At 36.4% G+C, this 25,427-nt stretch overlaps 1 protein-coding gene and 1 pseudogene across 1 annotated transcript in view; both read right to left on the bottom strand.

Moving 5' to 3' along the window:
* The window catches only part of CUL5 (cullin 5), a 96,337-nt gene that overhangs the window by 46,302 nt on the left and 24,608 nt on the right, over nucleotides 1–25,427 (bottom strand). The window contains exons 3-7 of the mRNA XM_061202542.1: nucleotides 13,473–13,572; nucleotides 5,583–5,759; nucleotides 3,236–3,377; nucleotides 1,680–1,825; nucleotides 1,517–1,597 (exon numbers count right to left, since the gene is read on the bottom strand). Of these exons, the coding sequence (XP_061058525.1) occupies nucleotides 1,517–1,597; nucleotides 1,680–1,825; nucleotides 3,236–3,377; nucleotides 5,583–5,759; nucleotides 13,473–13,572 (646 nt within the window). The remainder of the gene's footprint in view (nucleotides 1–1,516; nucleotides 1,598–1,679; nucleotides 1,826–3,235; nucleotides 3,378–5,582; nucleotides 5,760–13,472; nucleotides 13,573–25,427) is intronic.
* Nucleotides 19,308–21,601, bottom strand: LOC133099082 (mitofusin-1-like; annotated as a pseudogene).

Here is a 25,427-nt window from a genome sequence, read left to right as displayed (position 1 = left end):
CCCCATTCATATTACAATGTTCCACCTCTGGGAAGTCTGTCTCTACCCTATCTTTCCATTCCCATTGCTATAACCCTATCTGGCACTCCTAATACCTTGTTTGAATTATTGCAAAAGCCTCCCACTTCCTATTCCAAGCTATTCCCCACTCCAATTTTTAAAAATTTATTTATTTGGCTGTGTGGGTCTTAGTTGCGGCATGCAGGATCTTCAGTTGTGGCATGAGTGATCTAGTTCCCTGACCAGGGATCAAACCCAGGCCCCATGCATTGGGAGCACAAAGTCTTAGCCACTGGACCACCAGGGAAGTCCCCCCCACTCCAATTAATCTTTCATACTGACACTAGATTAATTTTTCTGACGGATAAGTTTGAGTGTAGCATTATTTGTTTAAAACATATTCAATGGCCTCCCTACCTTCTGAATGAAGTTCAAGTCTGGCTTTAAATCTCTATAGAGAACTTCTATAAGCAACCACTAAATTTGCCCCCTTATCTGGCCAATATCAGAGTTATTTGAAAGAGGATATATACTGCACATAATAAAAAGCAAAACAAACAAAAAAGGGAAAAAAGATCCAACTCAGTCCAATTTCTGAACAAATAAACATGACTATCACTCAAGATGGAAGAAGCCAAAGAAAAATCAGAAGTAAGAAAAAAACAAATCCCATCCATAGTTGAAAAATGTCTGGTTGTAAGCAAACTGGAATGTTACTTCTTTGAATGTGAATCTAAATCTAGTTTGTAGGTTCCAAAGATTGAAAGGAACTGGAAGAAATATTATTGCTATATTTGAGCAATTTCTAACACTCTATCCAAACTTGATTCTTAAATTCCTTAACAAAGCACACTAAGGTCATCATCCATGTAAAGGAAAACACCAGAATAGACACTGTAGCATGGCTACTACCTCTGATCATTTCTTTCTTTTAATGAGGAACTTACAACATAAAATAAATAAAAACTATTTAAAAGACTGATGTTCTCTTATCAAGTAATTAATATTTTATCTCACGACAAGAAAACTTTGAAAACACCCTCCCATAACAAGAAGAAATATCCCCTAGTAGTAATGGTTTGGTGCTCATTCATTCAGTGTTTGCAGCCACTATTTTACAGAATGTAATTACCATCAATATTGAGAATCAACTGTATCTCTCAGGAGCATACTTTACTTGATACCTGAAAATCCCTAATATGGTTAACTTTAGGTAGGCACAAAACATAATAGGAGATTGATTAAAAATTAAGTACATTGAGTACAGAAAAGTCTAGAGCAGGGATGGCAAACAGATTTTATCTTGCACATTAGCTCTGAAGAACAATGAGTTCTGAGTAAGGTGCCTTCGGAAGTTGTACTTTGGTTCACTGGGAACGAGTACTAAAATCAATTAGTAATATTGGTCACAGAAGTGAGAAAGGGTAAATAATGTTACTTGCTTCATGAATATACCACCCCTGGGCTACTGTACTTCAAATAATCTCAAAGAATAAACAATTACAAAATTACTTACTGCTTCAACAGAGTTACATTCTCGCCTTGTTTCTAAATAACGTAGGGCTCGTTTTTCTTCTTCTTTTAATTTAGCATCTGCCTGTCCAGAAGCAAAATAGCAATCATTTTAAGAAAATCAAGAAAATAGCTCAAATTACCACATATACTAAGTTCTCACTTACATATTTCATATAATTCTGTACACCATTTTGTTGTAAATATGAGGGTGCCTGTGTTCTATAAAATCTCTCTGTTGAATCCAAGTATGCCTTCTCAAAATTGTCCCTATAAATTTGAAGCTTATCCTCTGGATTAGAACAAAGGTTAACTGAAAAACAGAAAATAAAATTTTACTCTAATTATGATTCAAATCAGTATTTTGAGTACAATAAATGAAATAACAAATATTGAGGAGTTATGTTCAAGGAACTGTGACAATGCTCAAGAGAACATAAAGCCATAAAAGACAAAACCCTTCTCTATAAGAAACTTAAAAAGATAACAATACAGAGTAGTAAAGTGACAAATAGTATAGATAACATGAACTATTTTATTTTTGAATAGGAAAGAGACTGACTTCAAACTGGATGATCAAGAAACCATTCACAGAAAAGATGGGATTTGAATTGAGTCTTTAGGAACAAAGTAGGATTTACACTGATTAGTAAAGGAAGTAAATATTCAGAAGTAAAACAACACAAGATCAAATCGAGGTATAACAACGAGGTTGTCTGCGTGGATTGTAAGGTTAATAGAAGATAAGGTAGAATAGTAAGTTAGGAATGGTTATGGAGAACCTCAAATCTCTGGCTAAGTAACCTGAATTTAGCATAGCCTACCACTAAATGGGTAAGAAAAACACCAATAAAATTATACTTAAAAATTAATCTTGTGAAAGTATAAGGGCTAAACGATAGCAATAACATCACTATAAGAAGACTGTTTCAGAAGTCTAGAAGTAGAATTCAAAGAAGTCTTAACTGGTGGCAGCTGAAATAAAAAGGAATAAATTTCAGGGACACGGCTAATGAAAATCTAGACTTGATACCTAAAGAAACACAATGGCAATGGAGAAAGCAAGTCAAAGATAAATAAAGGTTCATTTATATAAAACTTTCTTATCGGCAACTATTTTGTGTCAGGCATTCTATGTCCAGTAAAGATATAGTGTCAAGAACACAGTTAAATACACTGAAGTATTACGACAGGGAAGCACAGGTACTATGAAGCACCTAACCTACTCTGGGAATTAGGAAAGGCCTCCACGAGGAAACAGAGGATGAGGATGAGTTAGCAAATAAAAGAGGAGGAAAAGTATTCTGGTCAGAGGAAACAGCACATTTGACTGAATGAAAAATGAGAGTATCACTATCAGACACTGAAAAGTTTAGAAATTCCAGAATGTACACATGGAATTAACTGATGTCCTAAAAATATAAGTACAAAACCAGTTACCTTTCATAAGCTAGAGACTCAAATCTACATTTCTCTAATATAGGTTGCTAAAAAGATTCACTAGCCAAGCAATGAGTGAAATGGAGAAAATAAATATTAACCACATGAATATGAACTTTTGTAGTTTTCATTAAAACAGAGTATCTTTTGTGTACTCTTAATTTCATGTGGCACTAAAAGTAGATGTGACTATATTCTAATAAACATAACTTTGATACTACTATTCTATAACTGTCTTAATTTCCATGAAAAGGAAATTTGATCATAAAGGTTCAGAACATACCATAGGATTCTCTTACTCCAATAACAAGCTGAGAATCAAAAGCTTCTCCTAATCTTTCAGCATGTACCAGCTTCATTGCACTATCTTGAAGTCTGTTTTTTATATTTGAAAAGATTGACTCATTCCATGTATCAAGCATGAGCTAGGAAAAAAAGAAGAAAATATGCCATCATTTCAATTATTAATATACCAAGTACCATAAATACACACAAAAAATTTTAAGTACAAATGGTAAAAAAGGAAACTCTTAGACCTACATTCACTTGAATACTACAGGAAAGCAACATATTTATTTATTTATTTATTTATTTTTATTTTTGGCTCCTTTGGGTCTTCTTTGCTGCACGCAGGCTTTCTCTAGTTGTGGTGAGCGGGGGTTACTCTTCATTGCGGTGTGTGGGCTTCTCATTGCGGTGGCTTCTCTTGTTGCGGAGCACGGGCCGGGCACACTGGGCTTCAGTAGTTGCAGCATGCGGGCTCAGTAGTTGCGGCACTCAGGCCCTAGAGCACAAGGGCTTCAGTAGTTGCAGTGCATGGGCTCAGCAGTTGCGGCACGTGAGCTCTAGGGTGCGCGGGCTTCAGTAGTTGTGGGACGCAGACTCAGTAGTTATGGCTTGTGGGCTCTAGAGTGCAGTCTCAGTACTCGTGGTGCAAGGGCTTAGTTGCTCTGCGGCAGGTGGGATTTTCCCGGACCAGGGATCAACCTGTGTCCCCTGCACTGGCAGGTGGATTCTTAAGCACCGCGCCACCAAGGAAGTCCCAGGAAAGCAGTATATTTAAATTTGGTAACTATCATGTGGTAAATACTGACAAAAGAACAAGTGTTTCAGAATCAAACACAAATGGATTTGAATTCCAGCTGTTACTTATTTGCCTGCTTTCTCATCTGTAAAATAGTGAAAATAACAGTACAAATTTCAAGTGGTTGTTGTAAAAATTAAATATGGTAATACATGGAAAATGTTGCTTTCCCTATAGTTCCAAGGTTGTATTTCAGAGATACTGATATGTGTTTGGGATGGTCATATGCATGTTTGTACAAATATGATAAATGTGAAAAGGACCAAATAAAAATATGTTTGATAATGAATCTCAAAAAGAAAAGAATATACAAATCCACCCTATGGATGTTCTGTTTAAATGATGAAAATGGCATATACATATTCATGAGTATGCTGTCAGCATTAGTACAAATTTTAAGGCTGGGAAGGGGCAACAAGATCCAGGCCACTATTTATTTATTTTTTTAAATTTTAATTAATTTATTTTTGGCTGTGTTGGGTCTTCCCTTCCGTGCGAGGGCTTTCTCCAGTTGCGGCGAGCGGGGGCCACTCCTTATCGCGGTGCGCAGGCCTCTCACTGTTGTGGCCTCTCCCGTTGCAGAGCACAGGCTCCAGACGCGCAGGCTCAGTAGTTGTGGCTCACGGGCTTAGTTGCTCCACGGCATGGGGGATCTTCCCAGACCAGGGCTCGAACCCATGTCCCCTGCACTGGCAGGCAGATTCCCAACCACTGCGCCACCAGGGAAGCCCCAGGCCACTATTTAAATGCCTGAGCTGATTGCTAGAACCATCACAGCAAGCAGCGAGCTGTTCAAAGTTCAAACGGCATTTTTTACTTTTCAAATCTGTGGTTCCATTTGATTCTCACAAGTAGAAATACATGTGTGTGTATGTATGTGTGTGTGTGTGTATATATATATACATATTTATGAATATGAAAAATGAGGACAGCAAGGTTAGGGCATTATTGACTGAAGAATTGAAAGGGAAACCTGGGACTCTTCAATTTCAGAGCTGAGTTCTTTCCATTAATTCATGAGTTGTTACTGGGCACAGAGCTTTTAACTAGAAACTATGCAAAATATGAAAATAAACATGGTACATATTGAGTTTATAATAACTAGAATTAAGTAAAGAAAATGATAAAGATGACAGCAGTTTAGCCACAATTAAACACAAAGATACCAGAAGGTAACCTAATAAGGAAAGACTTTTTGAACAGAAAAAAAGTAATTGAATTTATAGAAAGGTAAAAGTACAGAGAAAGAATAATGAAATAAAATTATGAAGATAAAACTAGGAAAAGGAGAAAGTGAAAAGGAAAAACAAACGAGGCAATGTTTGAAGACACAGATTTACAGCTTAAGACCACATAAAAGATGAAAGAGAACTGAAGCTACAAAAAGACGAAAGAAAACTAATATTATTCAATAAAACCCGGCAAAAGCTGAAAAGGAATTTATATGTGAAGTAGAAAAACCCATTTCAGTGTAAATTTCTTTCAAAAGTCTTCAACTCACCCTATTTCTGAAGAACATTAGGGAAAAATGGGAAAACTTACTTACCTTTCGAACAATACTGTCTTCTACATTTGATTTTTTATTGCTGCCCTGTTTACCCATTAAAGTAATCTCTAGTTGACAGAAAGGCTTCGGTAAAATATCACACTGTGTAAAGAATTTTCGCCATTCAACAATATAAGCTTTTAGCAAAGCTGTATCATCTTGATGGCTCAGTACTCGCTGAAAAAAAAAAAGAATCATACCAATTTTAAATAAATACAGGTGCTTTAAAGAATAATGAAACATATTCATGCCATAAATTTAAAATATTTTATTTACTGTATAACCTATATTATACCCAAAAGAAATTAAAACATATATATAATCAAAGAGAAATTAAAACTTGTTCACATAGCCTTACTGTAATGAACATTTCACTATACATATATCGAATCACCATGTTGTACACCTGAAACCAATAAAATGTTATATACTATACTATACTTCAATTGAACTATACTTCAATTAAAAAAAACCCTATATCCTTTAGCTATTACTTTCCTACCCTCCTCCCTTCCTAGTTCCCCCCTCCCCGCCCAGCCCTAAGCAACCACTAATCTATTTTCTGTGTCTATGCATTTGCCTGTTCTGGACTTTCATATGAATGAGATTATATAATATGTAGACTTTTATGACTGACTCCTTTTATATGGCATAGTTTTTCAGGGCTCATCCAAGTTGTAGTATATGTCAGTACTTTATTTGGTGTTATTGCTAAATACTATTCCATTTTATGGACATACCACACTTTTTTTATCTGTTTGTCCACTGATGAACATTTGGGTCATTTCCACCTTTGGCTATCATGAATAATGCTGCTATAAACATCTGTGTACCAAAAAAAAAAAAAAAAAAACCACAAAAAACTTGTGCACACTCACCAAGAAAGGAACACAAATAACTAAAATCAAAGATAAAAGAGGAGACATTACAACTGATACCACAGATATATAAAGGATCATGAGAGACTACTACAAACAATTAAACACCAACAAATGTGACAACCTATAAGAAATGGATAAACTCCTGGAAATATATAATCAACCAAAACTCAATGGTGAAGGAAAAAAAAATCTGATAGACAGATTACTGGTAAGTTATCAAGACTGAATTCATAATCAAAAAATTCCCAACAAATGAAAGTCCAGGATCAGATGGCTTCACTGGTGAATCTTACCAAACATTTAAAGCAGAACTAATACCAATCCTTCTTAAACTCTTCCAAAAAACAGGGAACACTTCCAAACTCATTTTATAAGGTTAGCATTACCCTGATACCAAAATCAGACAAGGATGCCACAAAAAAATAAAATTACAAGCCAGAATCCCTAATGAATACAGCTGCAAAAATTCTGAAAAGAAAATACTAGCAAGCCAAATTCTACAGCACATTAAAAGGATCATACACCATGATCAAGTGGGATTTACTCCAGGGATGCAAGGATGGGTCAACATTCACTAATTAATCAGTGTGATACACCACATTAACAGAATGACTAAAAATCATATGATCATCTCAATAGATGCAGAAAAAGGATTTGACAAAATGCAATATCTATTTATGATTAAGAACTCTCAAAAATGTAGGTATAGAGGGAATGTACCCCAATGTAATAAAGGCCATATGAGACAAGCTCACAGCTAACATCATATTCAATGGTGAAAAGCTGAAAGCTTTTCTTCTAAGATCTGGAATAAGACAAGGATGCCTACTCTCACCACTCCTATTCAAAACAGTACTTGAAATCTTGTCCAGAGCAATTAGGCAAGAAAAAGAAATAAAAGGCACCCCAATTGGAAAGAAAGGAATCAAACTGTCACTATTTGCAGATGACATGATATTATATACAGAAAAACACTAAAGACTCCACCAAAAAATAACAAATGAATTAAGTAAAGTTGCAGGATAGAAAAATCAATATACAAAAATCTGTTGAGTTTCTATACACTAATAACAAACCACCAAAAAGAGAAATTAGCGGGAAAACAATCTTGTTTAAAATCACATCAAAAAGAATAAAATACCTAAGAATAAATTTAACTATGGAGGTGAAAGACCTACACTGAAACACTGATGAAAGAAACTGAATAAGACACAAATAAATGAAATTATTCTGTGCTCACAGACTGTTACAATGCTATTGTTAAAATGTCCACACTGGGACTTCCCTGGTGGTCCAGTGGGTAAGACTCCACACTCCCAATGCAGGGGGCCCAGGTTCGATCCCTGGTCGGGGAACTAGATCCCGCATGTATGCCACAACTAAGAGTTGCATGCCGCAACTAAGAAGTCCACACGTCGCAACGAAGATCCCGCATGCCGAAACTAAGATCCAGGGCAGCCAAAATAAATAAAAATAAATAAATAAATAAATAAAATGTCCACACTACTCAAAGTAGTACAGATTCAGTGCAATCCCTATCAAAATTCCAATGACATTTTTCACAGAAATAGAACCAAGAATCCTAAAATTTGTACGGAACCATAGAAGACCCCGCATAGCCAAAGCAGTCTTGAGAAATAAGAACAAAGCTGGAGGCATCATGCTTCCTGATTTCAAATTATATTACAAAGCTAGTAATCAAAACAGTATGGTATTGGCATAAAAACAGACCACACAAATCAACAGAACAAAACAGAAAGCTCAGAAATAAACCCACGCATATTTGGTCAATTAGTTTATGACAGAGGAGTCAAAATATATGTGGGTAAAGAACAGTCTCTTCAATAAATGGTGTTAGGAAAACTGGACAGCCACATGCAAAAGAATGAAACTAGACCACTGTCTTACAAAAATTAACTCAAAATGAATTAAAGACTTGAACATAAGACCTGAAACCATAAAACTTCTAAAAGAAAACATAGGTAGTAAATTCCTTGACACCAGTCTTGGTGATGATCTTTTGGATTTGACACCAAAAGCAAAGGTACAAAAGCAAAAATAAACAAATGGGACTACATCAAACTAAAAAGCTTCTGCACATCAAAGGAACCATTAACAAAACAAAAGGCAACCTATGGGAGAAAATATTTGCAAATCATATATCTGATGTGGGGTTAATATGCAAAGTATATATAAAGAACTCACACAACTCAATAGCAAAAAAAAAAAAAAAAAATCTGATTAAAAATGAACAGAGGGGGGCTTCCCTGGTGGTGCAGTGGTTGAGAATCTGCCTGCCAATGCAGGGGACACGGGTTCGAGCACTGGTCTGGGAAGATCCCACATGCCGCGGAGCAACTAGGCCCGTGAGCCACAACTACTAAGCCTGCGCGTCTGGAGCCTGTGCTCTGCAACAAGAGAGGCCACGATAGTGAGAGGCCCGCGCACCGCGATGAAAAGTGGCCCCTGCTTGCCGCAACTAGAGAAAGCCCTCGCACAGAAACAAAGACCCAACACAGCCAAAAATAAAATATAAAAATAAATTAATTAATTAAATTTTTTAAAAAAATGAACAGAGGGACTTCCCTGGTGGCACAGTGGTTAAGAATCCACCTGCCAATGCAGGGGACATGGGTTTGATCCCTGGTCTGGGAAGAACCCACATGCCATGGAGCAACTAAGCCCCTGTGCCACAACTACTGAGCCTGTGCTCTAGAGCTCATGAGCCACAACTATGGAGCCCGCATGCCACAACTACTGAAGCCCGCACGCCTAGAGCCAATGCTCCACAACAAGAGAAGCCACTGCAAAGAGAAGCCACTGCAATGAGAAGCCTGAGCACCACAACGAAACGTAGCCCCTGCTCGTCACATCTAGAGAAAGCCCACGCTCAGCAACGAAGACACAATGCAGCCAAAAGTAAATAAATAAATAAACTAATTTAAAAAAAAATGAGCAGAGGATCTGAATAGACATTTTCCCAAAGACACAGAGATGGCCAACAGGTACATGAAAAGATGTTCAACATCACTAATCACCAGAAAAATGCAAGTCAAAACCACAAGGAGATATCACCCCATCCCTGTTAGAATGGCTATTATCAAAAAGACAACAAATAAGTGTTGTTGAGGATGTGGAGAAAGGAAACCCTTGTACACTGTTGGTGGGAATGTAAATTGGTGCAGCCAATACGGAAAACCGCATGGGGTTCCTCAAAAAATTAAAAATAGAATTACCATATTTTCCAGCAATTCCACCTTTTGGTATCTATCCAAAGAAAACAAAAACACTAATTCAAAATGATATATGTACCCCCATGTTCACTTCAGCATTACCTACAACAGCCAAGACATGGAAACAACCTAAATGTCCAACAATGGATGAACTGATAAAGAAAATGTGGTATATAGACACAATAGAATATCATTTAGCCATCCAAGAGAATGAAATCTTGCCATCTGTGACAACATGGATGGATACCTTAACAGCATTACGCTTAGTGAAATAAGTCAGACAGAGAAAGACAAATAAATACCTTATGATCTCACTTACATGTGGAATCAAAAACCAAACCCCAAAAAACCCAACAAAAAAAACCCCCAAGCTCACAGATACAGAGAACAGATTGGTGATTGCCAGGCAGGGGGATGGGGAGGAGAGGGATCAAAATGGGTGAAGGGGGTCAAAAGGTACAAACTTCCAGTTATAAAAATATATTAGGGGGACTTCCCTGGTGGCACAGTGGCTAAGAATCCACCCGCCAATGCAGGGGACACGGGTTCGAGCCCTGGTCCGGGAAGATCCCACATGCCGCGGAGCAACTAAGCCCATGCGACACAACTACTGAGCCTGCGCTCTAGAGCCCACAAGCCACAACTACTGAGCCTGCATGCCACAACTACTGAAGCCCGTGTGCCTAGACTCCATGCTCTACAACAAGAGAAGCTACCGCAATGAGAAGCCCATGCACCACAACAAAGAGTAGCCCCTGCTCTCCGCAACTAGAGAAAAGCCCACGCACAGCAATGAAGACCCAATGCAGCCAAAAATAAATAAATAAATAAATTTTAAAAATTAAAAAGTCACAGAGGTGTAATGTACAGCATGGTGACTACAGTTAATATTATTGTAGCACACATTTGAAAGCTGCTAAGAAGAGTAAATCTTAAAAGTTCTCATCACAAGAAAAAAAATTTGTAACTACGTATGGTGACAGATGTGAAAGTAGACTTACTGTGGTGATCATTTTGCAATATATACAAATATTGAATCATTATGTCATACACCTGAAACTAGTATAATGTTATGTGTCAATTATACCTAAAACAAAACTTGTGCACAAATGTTCATAGCAGCATTATTCAAAACAGACAAAAAGTAGTAAGAACCCAATGTCTATCAATGACAAATAGGTAAACAAAATACAGCATAGTCATACAACGGAATATTATTCTGCCATAAGAAGGAATGAAATAGTGCTAAATGCTACAATATACATGAACCTTGAAAACATTATCCCAAGTGAAAAAAGTCAGTCATAAAAGGCCACATATAGTAGGATTCCATTTATAGGAAATGTCCAGAATAAACAAATCCATAGGGACAGAAAGTAGATTAGTGTTTGCCAAAGTGGGGGGTAGTGGGGGGGGGTCATGTGGAAGTAACTGCTAATGGGTACAGAGTTTCTATCTGGGCTGATGAAAATGTTCTAAAATTAGTGGGCGATGGTTGTACAACTTTATGAATATACTAAAACACACAGAATTATACACTTTTTTAAAGCGTGAATGTTTTGGTATGTAAATTATATCTCAATTTTTTTTTTTTTAAAAGATCCTGGTCTATTTCTCCACCACTGGACTTTAGCTGGTCCTGTGACTAACTCTGACCAACAAAATGCTGTAGATGTGACATTGTGAGACTTCTGAGCCAAGACCTGAAGAGATTTGCAAGATTACACTATCACCTCAAAGACTGGTTTCCTTGAGAACAAGAAACCATGTGAGGGGGGGAAAGCCCCAGAGGGAAGCCAGGACAGTACCAAACACCAGGAATACGAGAAAAGCTCTCTTAGACCATCCAGTCCCTGCAGAGCCTTCCTGCTGCCATATTAATAAGCCAGGCAAAATCAGGTGAGCCTAGCCCAAATTGCTAAGCCACAGAATTATGTACTGGGTTGGCCAAAAAGTTTGTTCAGGTTTTTCCATATGCTGTTACGAGAAACCGAACGAACTTTTTGGCCAACCCAATACAAATAGAAGGGTTACGTTAATCTTAAAAACAAAACAAAAAAAACAAAAAAAACAAGAAAAAAATTCAATATCCTAATAACTTTCCAAGCATTGCATATTTATTTTTATTTCTCCTTTTTGTCATTTTAAATAATGCTATAATAAACATTTTAATGCTCACTGTCCTATTTGGGAGATTTGGTCCTTCCTAACAGGATAAACTCAATTAGTCTAGTAACTGACTAGTAAACTCAGGAAGCTAGATCTTCTGAAAAGTTTTAAAATGTTTTAAAATTATACACCCATGTCTGGCACTGCCAGTCCTGCAATTTAACTGCTCTGAATTAGTGGCACTAAATCCCATTCTCGAGTTCTTGCTAAGGTCTACATTCCAAACTTTCCTGGATCGTTCCAAACATCATTCCAAACCCTGAACATACTTTGTTTTCTAGTGTGAAGTATATTTCTAAATATTTCTAAAATGATTCTTTATGAGCCCATTTCCAGAAACTAAAGAATAATGCTCTATCAATTTGAAATAAACATAATTTATCTTCACCAAAAGTCATAAACAGATAAGCTGATTGCTTATCTGTTTTTCCAATGCAAGCAGAAACTGTTTTCCTAAATCAGTTCTAGAAAAATGTATGTTTTGATTAAACTGTGATATTGAAACATTTAATTTTTCTAAGCAAACCTGATGATTTATTTTCATTAAAAGATAATTTCCTAAAAACAAAAAGATAATTTCCTTATAAAACTCTAATTTTAAAAAAATCATTGATCAAGACAGCAGAATTAATGGTGTCATCAATAAAACATTTCATTTTGTAAGTAATATCCAACGCGACATCATTCTTATTTTATCATGGTAGTGGCTACTATCAGAATTAAATATATACCAATCATATATTCAATTTCAGTATCTTCCTTTAAGTTATATATTCATTTTTAATTTCCAACTGCTAACACATTAATATTCAACAAGATTTCTAACAGACTTTTACTAATGTTGTACAAGACAATGATGTAAAAATTCAAATAAAGAATAAGAAATTCTAGCTCTCTAGTTTTCAAACTTCATTTTATAGAAAGGAAAATAATCTCATGTCTTTAGGCCCTTCTTCAAAGTGGTAAAGGATGCATTAGTGATGCCAGAGTTGATCTGAAATAATACTTTACCTCTGCATTAATTTTTCCCAAAAGACAAAGGTGTTAATAAAGACAAAAACAAAACTAGCTCTTGCATAACTGACCTAATGCCTAAATGAGCTCTATCTTCATTTCAATAATATTAAACACTTATACATATCATCAACTCAAGAGTGCTGAATTTCAGCTCAGCAGCAGCAATGCAAAGGACAGTCCAAGAATTATACAGTCGGCGAAGTATTTAGAATTGAAGAAAATTGCTGTCAGCTTGAAAAGAAGTATTAATTGTGAGGAAAAAAAAGATTTATGTGAACTGATGTGTGGCCAAAAAATAATGGTGGTGGGGATTTCTAAAGAATGTATTAAAAATGAAATTCTTTTTACAGCACCTTTTAATTGAGGATAATAATATATTCTTTTGAAATATATTATATTTCAGTGAGGGAGGAGGGGAAGGAGGAGGGGAAAACAACAATGACAACCATTTCATTAAAAAATTTATTTAGCAAGTGTGTCAAAAGTTAATGTGATATTTTAAAATTACTTCAGGAAGCCCTACATTCAAAATCAGAAAATATGATATTCTCTGAGTAAAGTCTTAAACAATATATAGATGCAAAACTTACTGCCTGTGCTTGCTTAATAAACTCAAGAATATCTTCTTTTAAAGCCTGATGAATTTTTGCTGGGCCTTTATCATCCCAGAGACAGACTGCATGTACATCCCTGTAAAAATAAAGCAGGTAAACAAACATTAACACTGGAAAAAGAACAAAGACAGAACTCTGTTCTGTTTCAATACAGTTTCCATGGACCATGCTAAGGGTGCTTGAATCCATTCACATGAACCAAGCATTCTTTGTAAGCTGTCTCATATACAAACATTTGCTTCTATTTTCTTTGTCATTGCTTTCCTTAAATCTTTGCCACTTACTGATTAAATTTTTAAATTATCAAAGGATCTCCCAATCAGACTCCCAAAGTTAAATACTATCAATATTTTCTTGTGCAAAGACAAGTATAAATCCTTTAATATATAACACAATATATATAAACTATCCTTTTATAGAAAATCTGTAATTTAAATACCATTACAGCAAAATTCCTAGTTTCCCCCATACATTCATCACATTTACACATCAATTACCACTGTGCCTCCTTTATTTAAAATAAACAGAAACAAAAGCTCTTTAAACTATAAAGCTAACATATTTTACCCAAAGGTCATTCATTATAGAAATATATTTAATATTAATACATGTTCACAGAGTGAATTTTTTAATTAATATATTGTAGAGCAGGGAAACATAACAAAAGGATAGAGTCTTATACTGGGGATTCTTTTATTCAAAAAATGTTCCCCAGTACTTTATAGAGCCCCTACCATAAAAAATGTCAAAAAAACCAAAAAATATCTCTAGAATTGTAACATTATAACAATGGCCAAATAGTATGTTTTACATTCAGATTCTTAGGGACATAATTATAATCCAAAGTTCTGTCTGCATATTAATTTGAACTTACTTTCATCATTTGTTAAATTCAGCTTAATAGTGGTATCTGGCCCAAAGCAGATGTAGTAAGCACACAAATATTTGTTAAATAACAAGATAATAGGTAACAGCTAACTGCTTACTATATGCCAAATACTATTCTAAGCTGTTTTAACTCACTTAACCTTCACAGCAACCCTGAAGTAGTACTATTTTATTGCCATTTTACAGATGGGGAAACTGAGGCAAAGAACGGTTAAGTAACATTCCCAAGATTACCCAGCTAGTATATGGCAATCACACAGGCAATTGGGCTCTAGAGCCCACATCAAACCATTTCCCTTAATTTACTCTTGCACCCCTCTAATCCATCCAACAATAGCTAAAGTGATCATCATAAAACTCAAATTTACATCTTACTGCCTCTAAATTTAAAATCCTCCAACGGTTTCCCATTGCTCTTTGAATAAAGTACAAAATGGTTAATTGACCCCTGTAATACCTCTGCAATCTCACCTCATGGCTACAGAAATCTAGAGTCTAAAAGAAGAAACTGATACAAAAATAGATTGATTATATTTCAATATGTTTACGACTACTAAGCCTATAAACATAAGATGGTTTAGGAACCCAAGGAGAAGGAAAGGATGGAAGTGACAGGTAAAGAGAAAAAGGGAAGATTCCCTGGAAGAGTTGATTCTTAAGCTTATCTCAAAGAACAAGTAGGATTTTGCCAGGCAAAAGAGGGTGGGGGAAGGATATTTTATGAAGTCACAATGTGAGTAAAGAACTGTAGATCACTAGGGTGTATGCAGTGAACTATTAACAAATCAATGTGGCTTGGCTGTCAAGTGTGAAGTGGGGAGTGATAAGCAAGAAACTGGGCAAACTAACCCTTTTATAATTCAATCACAGTCCTATTGTATCCATCAGCTAAATGTCTCTCCAATTTGGACATTTCCATCCATCACCACTACCACAGTCAAAATTACCATCATCTCTTACTTAATTTACTATAACACAAACTAGCATGTATTGACTGCTTACGATGTACCAAGCACTTCACACATATTGACCCATGCAGTGGTTTAGGTTTTCCAAAAAAGAGATGGGATCAGACATGAAAGAGATTTATTGAGGGTAATGCCTGTGAGGGACAATGGGAAGTGAGCTACAGGAAGCTGGGCAAAAGATAAGCCCACAATGCTGGTCTGATCCCTGTAGGGAAGAGTAGGAAGGATGAAGGTTGGGTAGCAAGAGTCTTAGACTACACAGCAGTTCTAAGAAAGTTTGGTAAAGCTATTTAAGAGTTTTAGAGCAAAAGTCACCCATCAGAGGAGTTCCATACCTCCCCAAAATAGGACTACCTTAGTATCCCTGCCTACTCAAACCCACTGCAGGTACATGTCAGAAGGGCTCAAACGTGACTTGAGTCTCATAAGGCAAGAGGGAATGGTGTTGAGTTGGGTACCCAGGAAAGAGTCAAACTTGTGATCAATACATCTTCTCCAGCTCCCTTTCCTCAACCTCCAGGTGCTCCTATATGCTGTTACATCATGGAAGAATATCTTCAATACACTCTTATTTGAAACACAATACTTCTCACCACCACACAATAGAACATGTCAAGTCTCCTGGTCAATTTTCATATACATTTTGAGGAATATATTATAATACACTTGAGGACTGTATGATGATAATACCCTTAAAGACCTCTATGTTCCTCTCCCTAATCCTACTCTCTCATCCACCCCTAGAAGTAACTAAGCCTGAATCTGTCATTTTATTTTCAAGTTTTACAACATACTATGAGGGTTTCTGAACGTTACAGAAATTATATCAAATAATAATTTTTTCAAATAATTTTTTTACTCAACACGTTTCTACTATTTACTCATATAGGTGGATGTAGTTCTCGTTCTTGCACTTTACCTTTTATATAAAATGGCACTTCAACATAAAAGGGAAGGAGTAATGGTTGAGCAATAAATATCTGAAATTAAATCTGGATAAGAACACAGTCTTTTGGAATACATAACTAAGTGTTTTTAAAAAGAGACATGCTGTTAAGGGAAATTCTTTTTATTTATTTATTTTTTAATATTTATTTATGTATTTATTTATTTGGCTGCGCCAGGTCTTAGTTGCAGCACACTGGATCTTCGTTGCCATGTGCAGGATCTTCGATGTGGCATGCGGGATCTAGTTCCCTGACCAGGGTTCAAACCCGGGCCCCCTGAATTGGGAGCGTGGAATCTTAACCACTGGACCACCAGGGAAGTCCCAGGGAATTCATTTTACTTTTTATTGTATTTATTTATTTTTTAAATATTTTGTTTATTTATTTATTTATTTTGGCTGCGTTGGGTCTTCATTGCTGCGCACAGGCTTCTCATTGCGGTGGCTTCTCTTGTTATGGAGCACAGGCTCTAGGTGCACAGCTTCAGTAGTTGTGGCACACAGGCTCTAGAGTGCGTGCTCAGTAGCTGTGGCACACGGGCTTAGTTGCTCCGCGGCACGTGGGATCTTCCCGGAACAGGGCTCAAATCCGTGTACCCTGCATTGGCAGGCAGATTCTTAACAACTGCGCCACCAGGGAAGTCCCCCAGGGAATTCTTTTTAAATACTTAACTATATTAGAAAAATCAAGAGGTTGGGGAGTGGGAGAATGATGAAGTAAAAACTTTTTAAAGGTTTCAAGAGGACAGACAGAAGGGATGAGAGAAGACGAGGTAAGAAGTATTCCAAAGGTTTCAACTTCCTCAAGTTAAACAGGAAGTAAAAGAGAAATAGTGTGACCCTGGTGCAAAAAATAGGTATTCTGGGGACTTCCCTGGTGGTCCAGTGGTAAAGAATCCACCTTCCAGCGCAGGAGACGCAGGTTCAATCCCTGGTCGGGGAACTTAGATCCCACAAGCCGTATGGCACAGCCAAAAAAAAAAAAAAAAAAAAAAATACAATTAATGGCTATGATTTATTAGGTAGAGATTCTTGCAACTCACAAAAAGACAATTTTTTCCTAAGAGCACATGCATACATACAACATTTTAAAAAGATAATTTTATAGGCTATTTCTCTGATTATAATCCATAAATAATTAAAAATTTCATTATCTAGAAATTTAAGCTCCTAGATAATGCATGGATTAAAGGAAAACAAAAAACAAAAAGAAAAATTACTAACAATCAAGAAAGAAATAAAGGGACTTCCCTAGTGGCGCAGTAGTTAAGAATCCACCTGCCAACGCAGGGGACGCGGGTTCGAGCCCTGGTCCGGGAAGATCCCACATTCCACAGAGTAACTAAGCCCGTGCGCCACAACTACTGAGCCTGTGCTCTAAAGCCCAAGAGCCATAACTACTGAGCCCGCGCGATACAACTACTGAAGCCCGTGCGCCCTAGAGCCCAAGTGCCGCAACTACTGAAGCCTGCACGCTCTGGGGCCTGGGTGCTGCAACTACTGAGCCCGCATGCCTAGAGCTATGCTCCACAACAAGAGAAGCCACTGCAACAAGAGAAGCCACGCCAATGAGAAGCCCACGCACCACAACGAAGAGTAGCCCCTGCTCGCCACAACCAGAGACAGCCCATACACAGCAACAAAGACCCAACACAGCCAAAAACTAAATTAAATTTTTTTAAAAATAGAATCTGTAAGAAAGAAATAAAAAGGAAAACCCTGAATACCACAGAAACTATGGTGACAATAAAAGCAATATTAAGAAAAAAATGTGTAGCTTGAAAGCTTTCACTGTAAAGAAAAATATTAAACAGAATTTTAAAATTAAGAATTCAATAAAAGAACTAAGAAATCAGACAAAGGATAAAATAAATCGAAGAGACCAGGAAGAAAACACTGATAAGGAAGCAAATTATAAACATAATAATAAACAAAAATGGAATAAATATTCTTCTTTCCAAATAACTAATTTTTACCTTTTTTCTTTTCTCTATTCACAATTATTTTGTATTTCATTAATTTTGTCTTTTGTCTTTCCTTCCTTCTACTTTCTTCAGGTTTACTTAGACCATGCACTTTTAGCTTTTTTTGTCTAATATATGCATCGAAGGCTATGAACTCCTTAGCATTTAAGCACTGCACAGTTGGATCCAATACGTTTTGATGTATCATATCAAAGTAATTTTTATAGCTTGATTATGTGAAAAGACCTACAAAATGATCAACTCCTTAATATGGATATTAAAGAAAATATATAGGATTAGGGATAAAAAAATGAGATATGACCACATATAAAATATAAGTATACTACTTACAATTCTAGGGCAACAAATTTCTAAACCTAGAGGAAATTAAAATGAAGTGTGCAGATACTTTGTCTTATTCCCTATTTTATTTTATTTTTTTTTTACGGTTTTACATCAGTTTTAATGGGAATAAAAGAGGGAGTAAAAACAGTATTATTTATTAGTGGTTTACACACCTGCCAGGATGGCAAAAGTGATTGTAACCTGCATAAATAATACACTCAAGAACATTTCCACACTCCTTTGTGGTTAGAGCAATGCAGTTTGTAAAACAAAAATGTGACTATTCCTGTTGAAGTAGGCATCAAAAATTCATTTTGAGAAAGAAGATGAAAGAAGCATTCTCTAACTCCTGGATGCCAGGAAGCAGAGTTTTTCAGAATCAAAAACAAAGAGAGCCCTAATTAAGAGAAAGGCCCCACCCCTCAGGGGTCACAGAGTTGGTTCTTTTGCTTTAAACTAATTCATCATTTTCACGTATCAAAGGATTTTTCTTTACCCAAAATTAAAACTAAAAGAGACATCACAACACTTTTCAGAAATGCAAACACCCTGAGATAGATCAATACCAGGATCTACTCAAGGATTTGCTATTTAGGTACAGTTAGTAGAATTCATATTTAAAGTCACTTCATAAAAATAACTGTCCCAATCTTCCAAGTTCCATTTTCTCCTATCATGATCACCAAAGCAATCTCTATTGTTACGATTCTCCTTCATTGCTTGAATGTAGAAACTGCTTAGTAAAATTCTCCTGCTTGTTTTCAAGTTGAACAGCTTTATTTCTTAAGCACTTTGAATTGTTTTATATTTTCTCCAATTGATCTATTTCTTTGGATAATCTAACAATTTCCTCTTCTAGATGTCTTTGTGTAGTATCAACTTGTTGGCACAGGCGAGCAAAAGTGGTTGCCATTTCCTGTCGTACTTGAGGGCTGCAGTTGGCGCTTGTGAAGTTAACAATCATTTGCAGTTTTTCAGTTTCATAATTCACAAATTGCTGTTTAAAGGCTCTCTCCTTGGCACGGGTGGTCCAAGTCAGCCTTTCATAAAGATACAAAGCTCCATACATACTTAATGAAACAGATATGAGCTTCCAGACTACAGTTTTCCAAATCACTCCTCCAACAACGATGCCCATAGAAGTTCTAGATGTAAGAGAAGCTAATGCTGTTATTAAGGTAACCATGAGTTCCTCCTGTGACGCTGGATTGGTAGGAGCAGTGGGAGTAGAAGCTAAAGATCTGGGAAGCTGAAAGATAGGCTCTGATAATGCTAGAAGCACCCACTGAGCATTTGTTTGGCCCAAGAAACGGACAAGGGAAGACCAGCCCAAGGAAAAATGAAATACAATATCATCTTGAAAATCTGAACATAACTTGTGGCAATTTAGGTCATAACTGAGATCAAATTTCTTGCAAGGAATCAGTGTATGTAGTTTATTCTGCATACCAGCTGGAAGTAATGGCTTCAAATTTTCAATAATTTCTTGCTGGGATTGAAGCATTGAAGCATTGACTTCATTGGTGCACTGATCAGCCAAATTTCTTCCCATTCCATCTTCTATGTGCTTATTTAACTCATTTTTATATACTTTCAATACACTTGGAGTAGGATGAAACTCAGAACAAAATTCATCAACCAAAACAGAGTCAACAAATTTCATCTGTCATAGCACATGAAATCTTATTTGCAACCTCCTCTGAAACCTCCCTGATTATTTTCTTAGCATCCAGTGTTAAAAGGTTCATCTGGTTTCAGATAAAGTCCAGTCTATCAATTTGGTCTTCCCTCTCTTCTACTGAGTAAACCCTTTTCTCTGCTGCTGCCATGTTTATTGAATCCATTATGCTTTTCACAGTTTCTAGTACCAGTTTAGCTCTGATAGTGTGCTGTTCAAACTTTGTTTTCACTGCTGACTGCGAGATACACTCCTCAAAGATTTGTTCAAAATTCTGAAACTCCTGTATTCTTGCCTGAAATCCTTCTGCAAGTGCCCATCACATTCTGGCATCCCCTGGGCTTTGTGCTTTCTAGCACTAAGAACTTGCTTTGCAGAACAAAAAAGATACGATTCCATGCTTCTAAAGGATCCACAACTTTGAGCTCCTCCACCAAGAAATGTAGGCATCTTTCCATGAGCTGTCTGCATACATCTTCCATATATTCTGGCTCTGAAGCAGAGGCATCCCAACGACTATTCAGAATAAAAATATTACGCTTGGAAAGTCGCTCATTTACCTTGTGAAAAAACTGTTTTTCCGTGTTCATTAGAGTTGATTTGGAGTTTACAACCAAAACGAAGACATCAGCATCTAAGCAAAACTTATCAATCCAGCTATCCAGCTCTGCAGTGACATCTGTACCTGGACTATCCACTAAAACCAGGTCATCTCTCAAGAGGGCACATTTTGCCTTTGGCCAAAACACATGTACAAGACAGCCAGCTTTCAAGTCTTTGTCCATAAGAAGGGCGTGGGCCAGCTGATTAACTGTCTTCACATTCTTTTTTTCATGTGACCCTTCTGTCATGAGACAGGCTTTATCTCCATCCGTTTCTTCAACACTCAGGAAGCAATTAGTTGTATGGCCAATTCCACTAGGGAGGACTTTATCCCACAGCATGGCAATGATAACAGAGCTCTTCCCACTGCTTGTCCTGCCAAAAAATGCCACTTCCACGTGTCTCCGAGACAGCACCTCACCAATGATGGAAAGCTTATTTTTATACCTCTGTATTTCTATCAGATCATCCTCAGTAGCTACTCGGTCAAGTTCTGGATTCTTGTACGTTGCTTCAACAAAATGTGATCCTTCTGTAACAAACTCCAGTAACTGGTCAAAGGCTGCTGTAATTGTCTTCTTAGCCAGCACAAAGTGCTTCAGTGGAGAAGCAGTTTCTGCCATTACGCCTGTCCCGGCTCCGACTTGTCACCCAGCAACCGCAACTCAGCCACAGCCCTCAAGCTGCCTCATTCTCCCAAGAGAGGCTGGGAGACTGGGCTCTTATTCCCAATTTAAATGGAATGCTTCCAACATACTATTACTGGGATATTGCTGCTAGATTACTTACAGATGATCTTTATCAGTTTAAAGAATAATATTTTCATTTTTCTGTTTTATTTTGGAAAGATTATCTCTATGTTTTTTCTTCATCTACTGAGATGATCGATTTCTGATATGATTTTGTCTTGTTATATTTGTTTTCTGAGTTCAATTTTCATTTCATTATTTCCTCCACTTTTGTTGATTTCTCTCCTTAGCTTTTGAATTTTCAGTTCAAGGTTGTTTTATAACCCCACATGGTTGTGTGGGGATACTGAACTCAGTTCGGAGTGCTGTATTTGTGTTCTACTTCATAGTTGGTTTCTGTGGGACAATTTTTATAAGCTAAAATGTTTCAATTTGTACTTTTTTATAATTTTGGATAGATAGTGTCTGCTTTTTTCTATTCATATTCATTTCATGGTCAGGATTCCTAGTTCAAGAGTACCTCCTTCAGTTTAGTTCAGTAAAGTTCAATTTCTTTAATGGTCAGTGTTGGTAATAGTGGAGGAAAGGGTATCTGTTTCATCATTGGATGCAGGATCCTTAAATCTTCTAAATACTTACTTGTCTGAAAATATGTTCATCTCACCTTAAACATGATTGAAAACTTGACTAGGTAGAAAATACTAAGTTCAAAATAATTTCCCTTTAAATATTTAAAGAAAACTGCATCAGCCTCCTGCATCCAATTTGGCCAATGAAAAGAGTGCAAAAAAAAAAAAAAAAAAAAAAAAAGAAAAGAAAAGAGTGCAGACAGTCTGTTTCGCTTGAAAGGTAACTTTCCCTCCAGCAATTAGATTATTTTCTTTATCCTTGGAATTCTGAAATTAAGGACATGTGTAGGCATGGTTTTTAGCACTTTCAATATGAAGATCTGGAGGGTTGGGTGGAGAGATACAAGATTTCAGCCCCGGGAAATTTTCTTCTTATCCTTTGGGGCTATATCCTCTCCTCTACTTTCTGTCCTCTCCTTCTGGAACCCCTTCTAAGTATAAGTTAGCCTAATTCTAGAGCTGTCCTCAATGTCTTCATTTTTATTTAATTTTCCATACTTTGCTCTACATTCAGGGAGAACTCTTTGGTTTTATTTTTTGTATTACTAATTCAATCTTTTTTTATTTAGCTCTTTTATTTTTTATTTCAAAGGTCTTTATTTTGACTATTTCATTTTCAAAGTAGTCTCTTTCATTTTATTCCTCTCTAATGATATAAACTAGAATGCTTTTTGAGCTATCTTCTAAACCTTGCATCATCTATTTCCTCTGAAGGTACAGTCTCTAGGATGGCCCCCAATGATCCCCGTCTCCTGGATGGTATTCATACCCGTGTATAGTTCCCTCCTACAGTGTACAAAGCATTTGTCTGTGTGATCAACAGCATACAGAAGAAATGAAGGTCTATATATAAGATAGATAACTAATAAGAACCTGCTGTATAGTACAGGGAACTCTACTCAGAACTCTAAAATGGTCTATATGGGAAAAGAATCTTAAAAAAAAAAAAATGGATATATGTATATGTATAACTGATTCACTTTGCTGTACACCTGAAACTAACACAACATTGTAAATCAACTATACTCCAATTAAAAAAAAAAAAAAAGAAAAGAAAAGAAATAATGGTTTGTAACTTCCAAAATTATGTTATAAAACACCATGACTTCTGTCTTGGGAACACTCTCTCTTGCTCTGGGGAAAGCAAGCTGCCACACAGTAAACAGCTTTATGGAGGGTTCTACACAGTGAGGAACTGAGCAGCTAGTGAAGAACTGAGGCCTGCCAACAATCACATGAGTAAGCTTTGAAGATCATTCACTCCTAGTTGAATATAGGCTTAGTTCTTTTGCCTAGAGCTTGATTGCAACTTCGTAAGAGATCCTGAGCTAGAAAGACCCAATTAAGCTGCAACCAGATTCTGGACCTTCAGAAACTGTGAGATAATAAATGTTTGTTGTTTTAAGCTGCTAATTTTCAGGGTAATTTGTTGTGTGGCAATAGATAACTAGAAATACAACAAAGTAGGTACGGGACTACTGTAATCATTCAGGCAAGAGAGTGGGGGGGAAAAGACAGATGGGATGGAAAGAAATTCAAGAGGTACTTAAAAGTCTATGAAATCTAGTAATCAAGTGGATATGAAGGAGTAAAAAAACAGGAGGTTGATGGTAGCTTCCAGATTTTTGGTTTGAGACTATAAATAACAGATTTTCATCACTCTAAATTTGGAGTACTTATGGAACTTAAGTATGCAGGAAACAATAGGTCACATGGGTATGGAAGTTTGGAGAATAATCTGGATTGCTTAAATAGATGAGAACTCAGGTAAAAGAATAAGAAAAAAACAACTCTGAAGGAAACCAACATTTAACGGGCACAAAAGGGATGAATCAGCTTAGATGACTGAGATGAGGTAGACGAGATAGGAGAAAAAAACAGGAGAAAGTGGTATCATAAAAACCAGCTTAGGAACAAGAAAAACATTAAAAAAATTATTTGTAGTAAAGATGAATTTTCTTAAAAATAAAGTCTCACAAGTTGAAAATAATTTATTTTTAAATTTTAGCCTCAATTTCACAAACCAGAGTCAAACCAAACAACATGAATCTAAAGCAGCAGTTCTCAACTGAGGGAAGTACTGCCTCAGACATTTGGAAGTGAAAGCTTTTTTTCTTTCAATAATGAGGGGTAGGGAGAGGAGTATACAGAAAGTATCCACTACTAGAGTTTATGAGGGTGAAGGCCAGAGGTGATAAACAGGCCACAGTATGCAGAACAATCTTATAACCACCCAAAACACCAACAGTACCCCTGCTGAAAAATAATGATACAGGTTATGAGAAAAGGGCAACAAATAGTAAATGTAGTTTAACACCAAAACATTATTTTAGTACCTTAGATTTAGAAAGATATAACTAACCTAAAGGTTATTAATTAATATGGCTAAATAGGCTAAAATTTGGAAAGGTTTTAATTAATGTAGGTCTTATAATTTTGGTGTGGCATAATAAGACATACAGGAATCCTTTAACTTAAAAGGACTACATATTGAGCAGCCTTGGGTAACTCCAAGGAGATCAAGGATTTTTAAAAACGATGGGCTGAGGCCACTAACTGTAGCAAGTACTATTTCTGTTTAGAAGTATACTTTAAGCAGGAAACACCATCACACTATGCTCCTTTTTCCAGTCAGGAATGCACAGAGAACAAGCATTACTCTACATGATAAATCATATTATTAACACAAACTGGCAAAAACAAAACAAAAAAACCCACCACATTCAACACATTGTTCATAAAATACATTTAATCAAATAATTTAAGAAAAATATACGTATACATGAATGCTATGAAATTTTAAAAGGTCTCAGCTGTTTCTTATTGAATTCTAATTTCTCAAAAGGCAGAATCATGGATATAAGTTAATATTATGCAACAAGTTCTATGTTATTTAGGATTAGACTATTTTCTTCTGTGATAAAGAGAAAAAATGAGCACAGCAGCTTAATCTGTATAGATTATTCAGTCACACATCTTCAACTCATTGATATAGTATTTTACTAGTGCACACACACACACAGTAATTATACCAAGTCTGAAACTACTATCCTTAGGACGACATGGTTGCAAGGTTGGCCCTTGGCTGACATATAGGAACTTGGGTTCTGTGAGAGTTCTCACCATTTCCTGATAAGAATGGCTCACTGTGCCTAAATTGTTATGTAAAAAATCTGATTTATGTTCAACACTTGCTTTTTGTCTAGGATCTGGAATTCTGG

Source organism: Eubalaena glacialis, chromosome 10, assembly GCF_028564815.1.
Source record: "Eubalaena glacialis isolate mEubGla1 chromosome 10, mEubGla1.1.hap2.+ XY, whole genome shotgun sequence".
Classification (NCBI taxonomy): domain Eukaryota; kingdom Metazoa; phylum Chordata; class Mammalia; order Artiodactyla; family Balaenidae; genus Eubalaena; species Eubalaena glacialis.
This window is presented reverse-complemented; position numbering and strand designations above follow the sequence as displayed.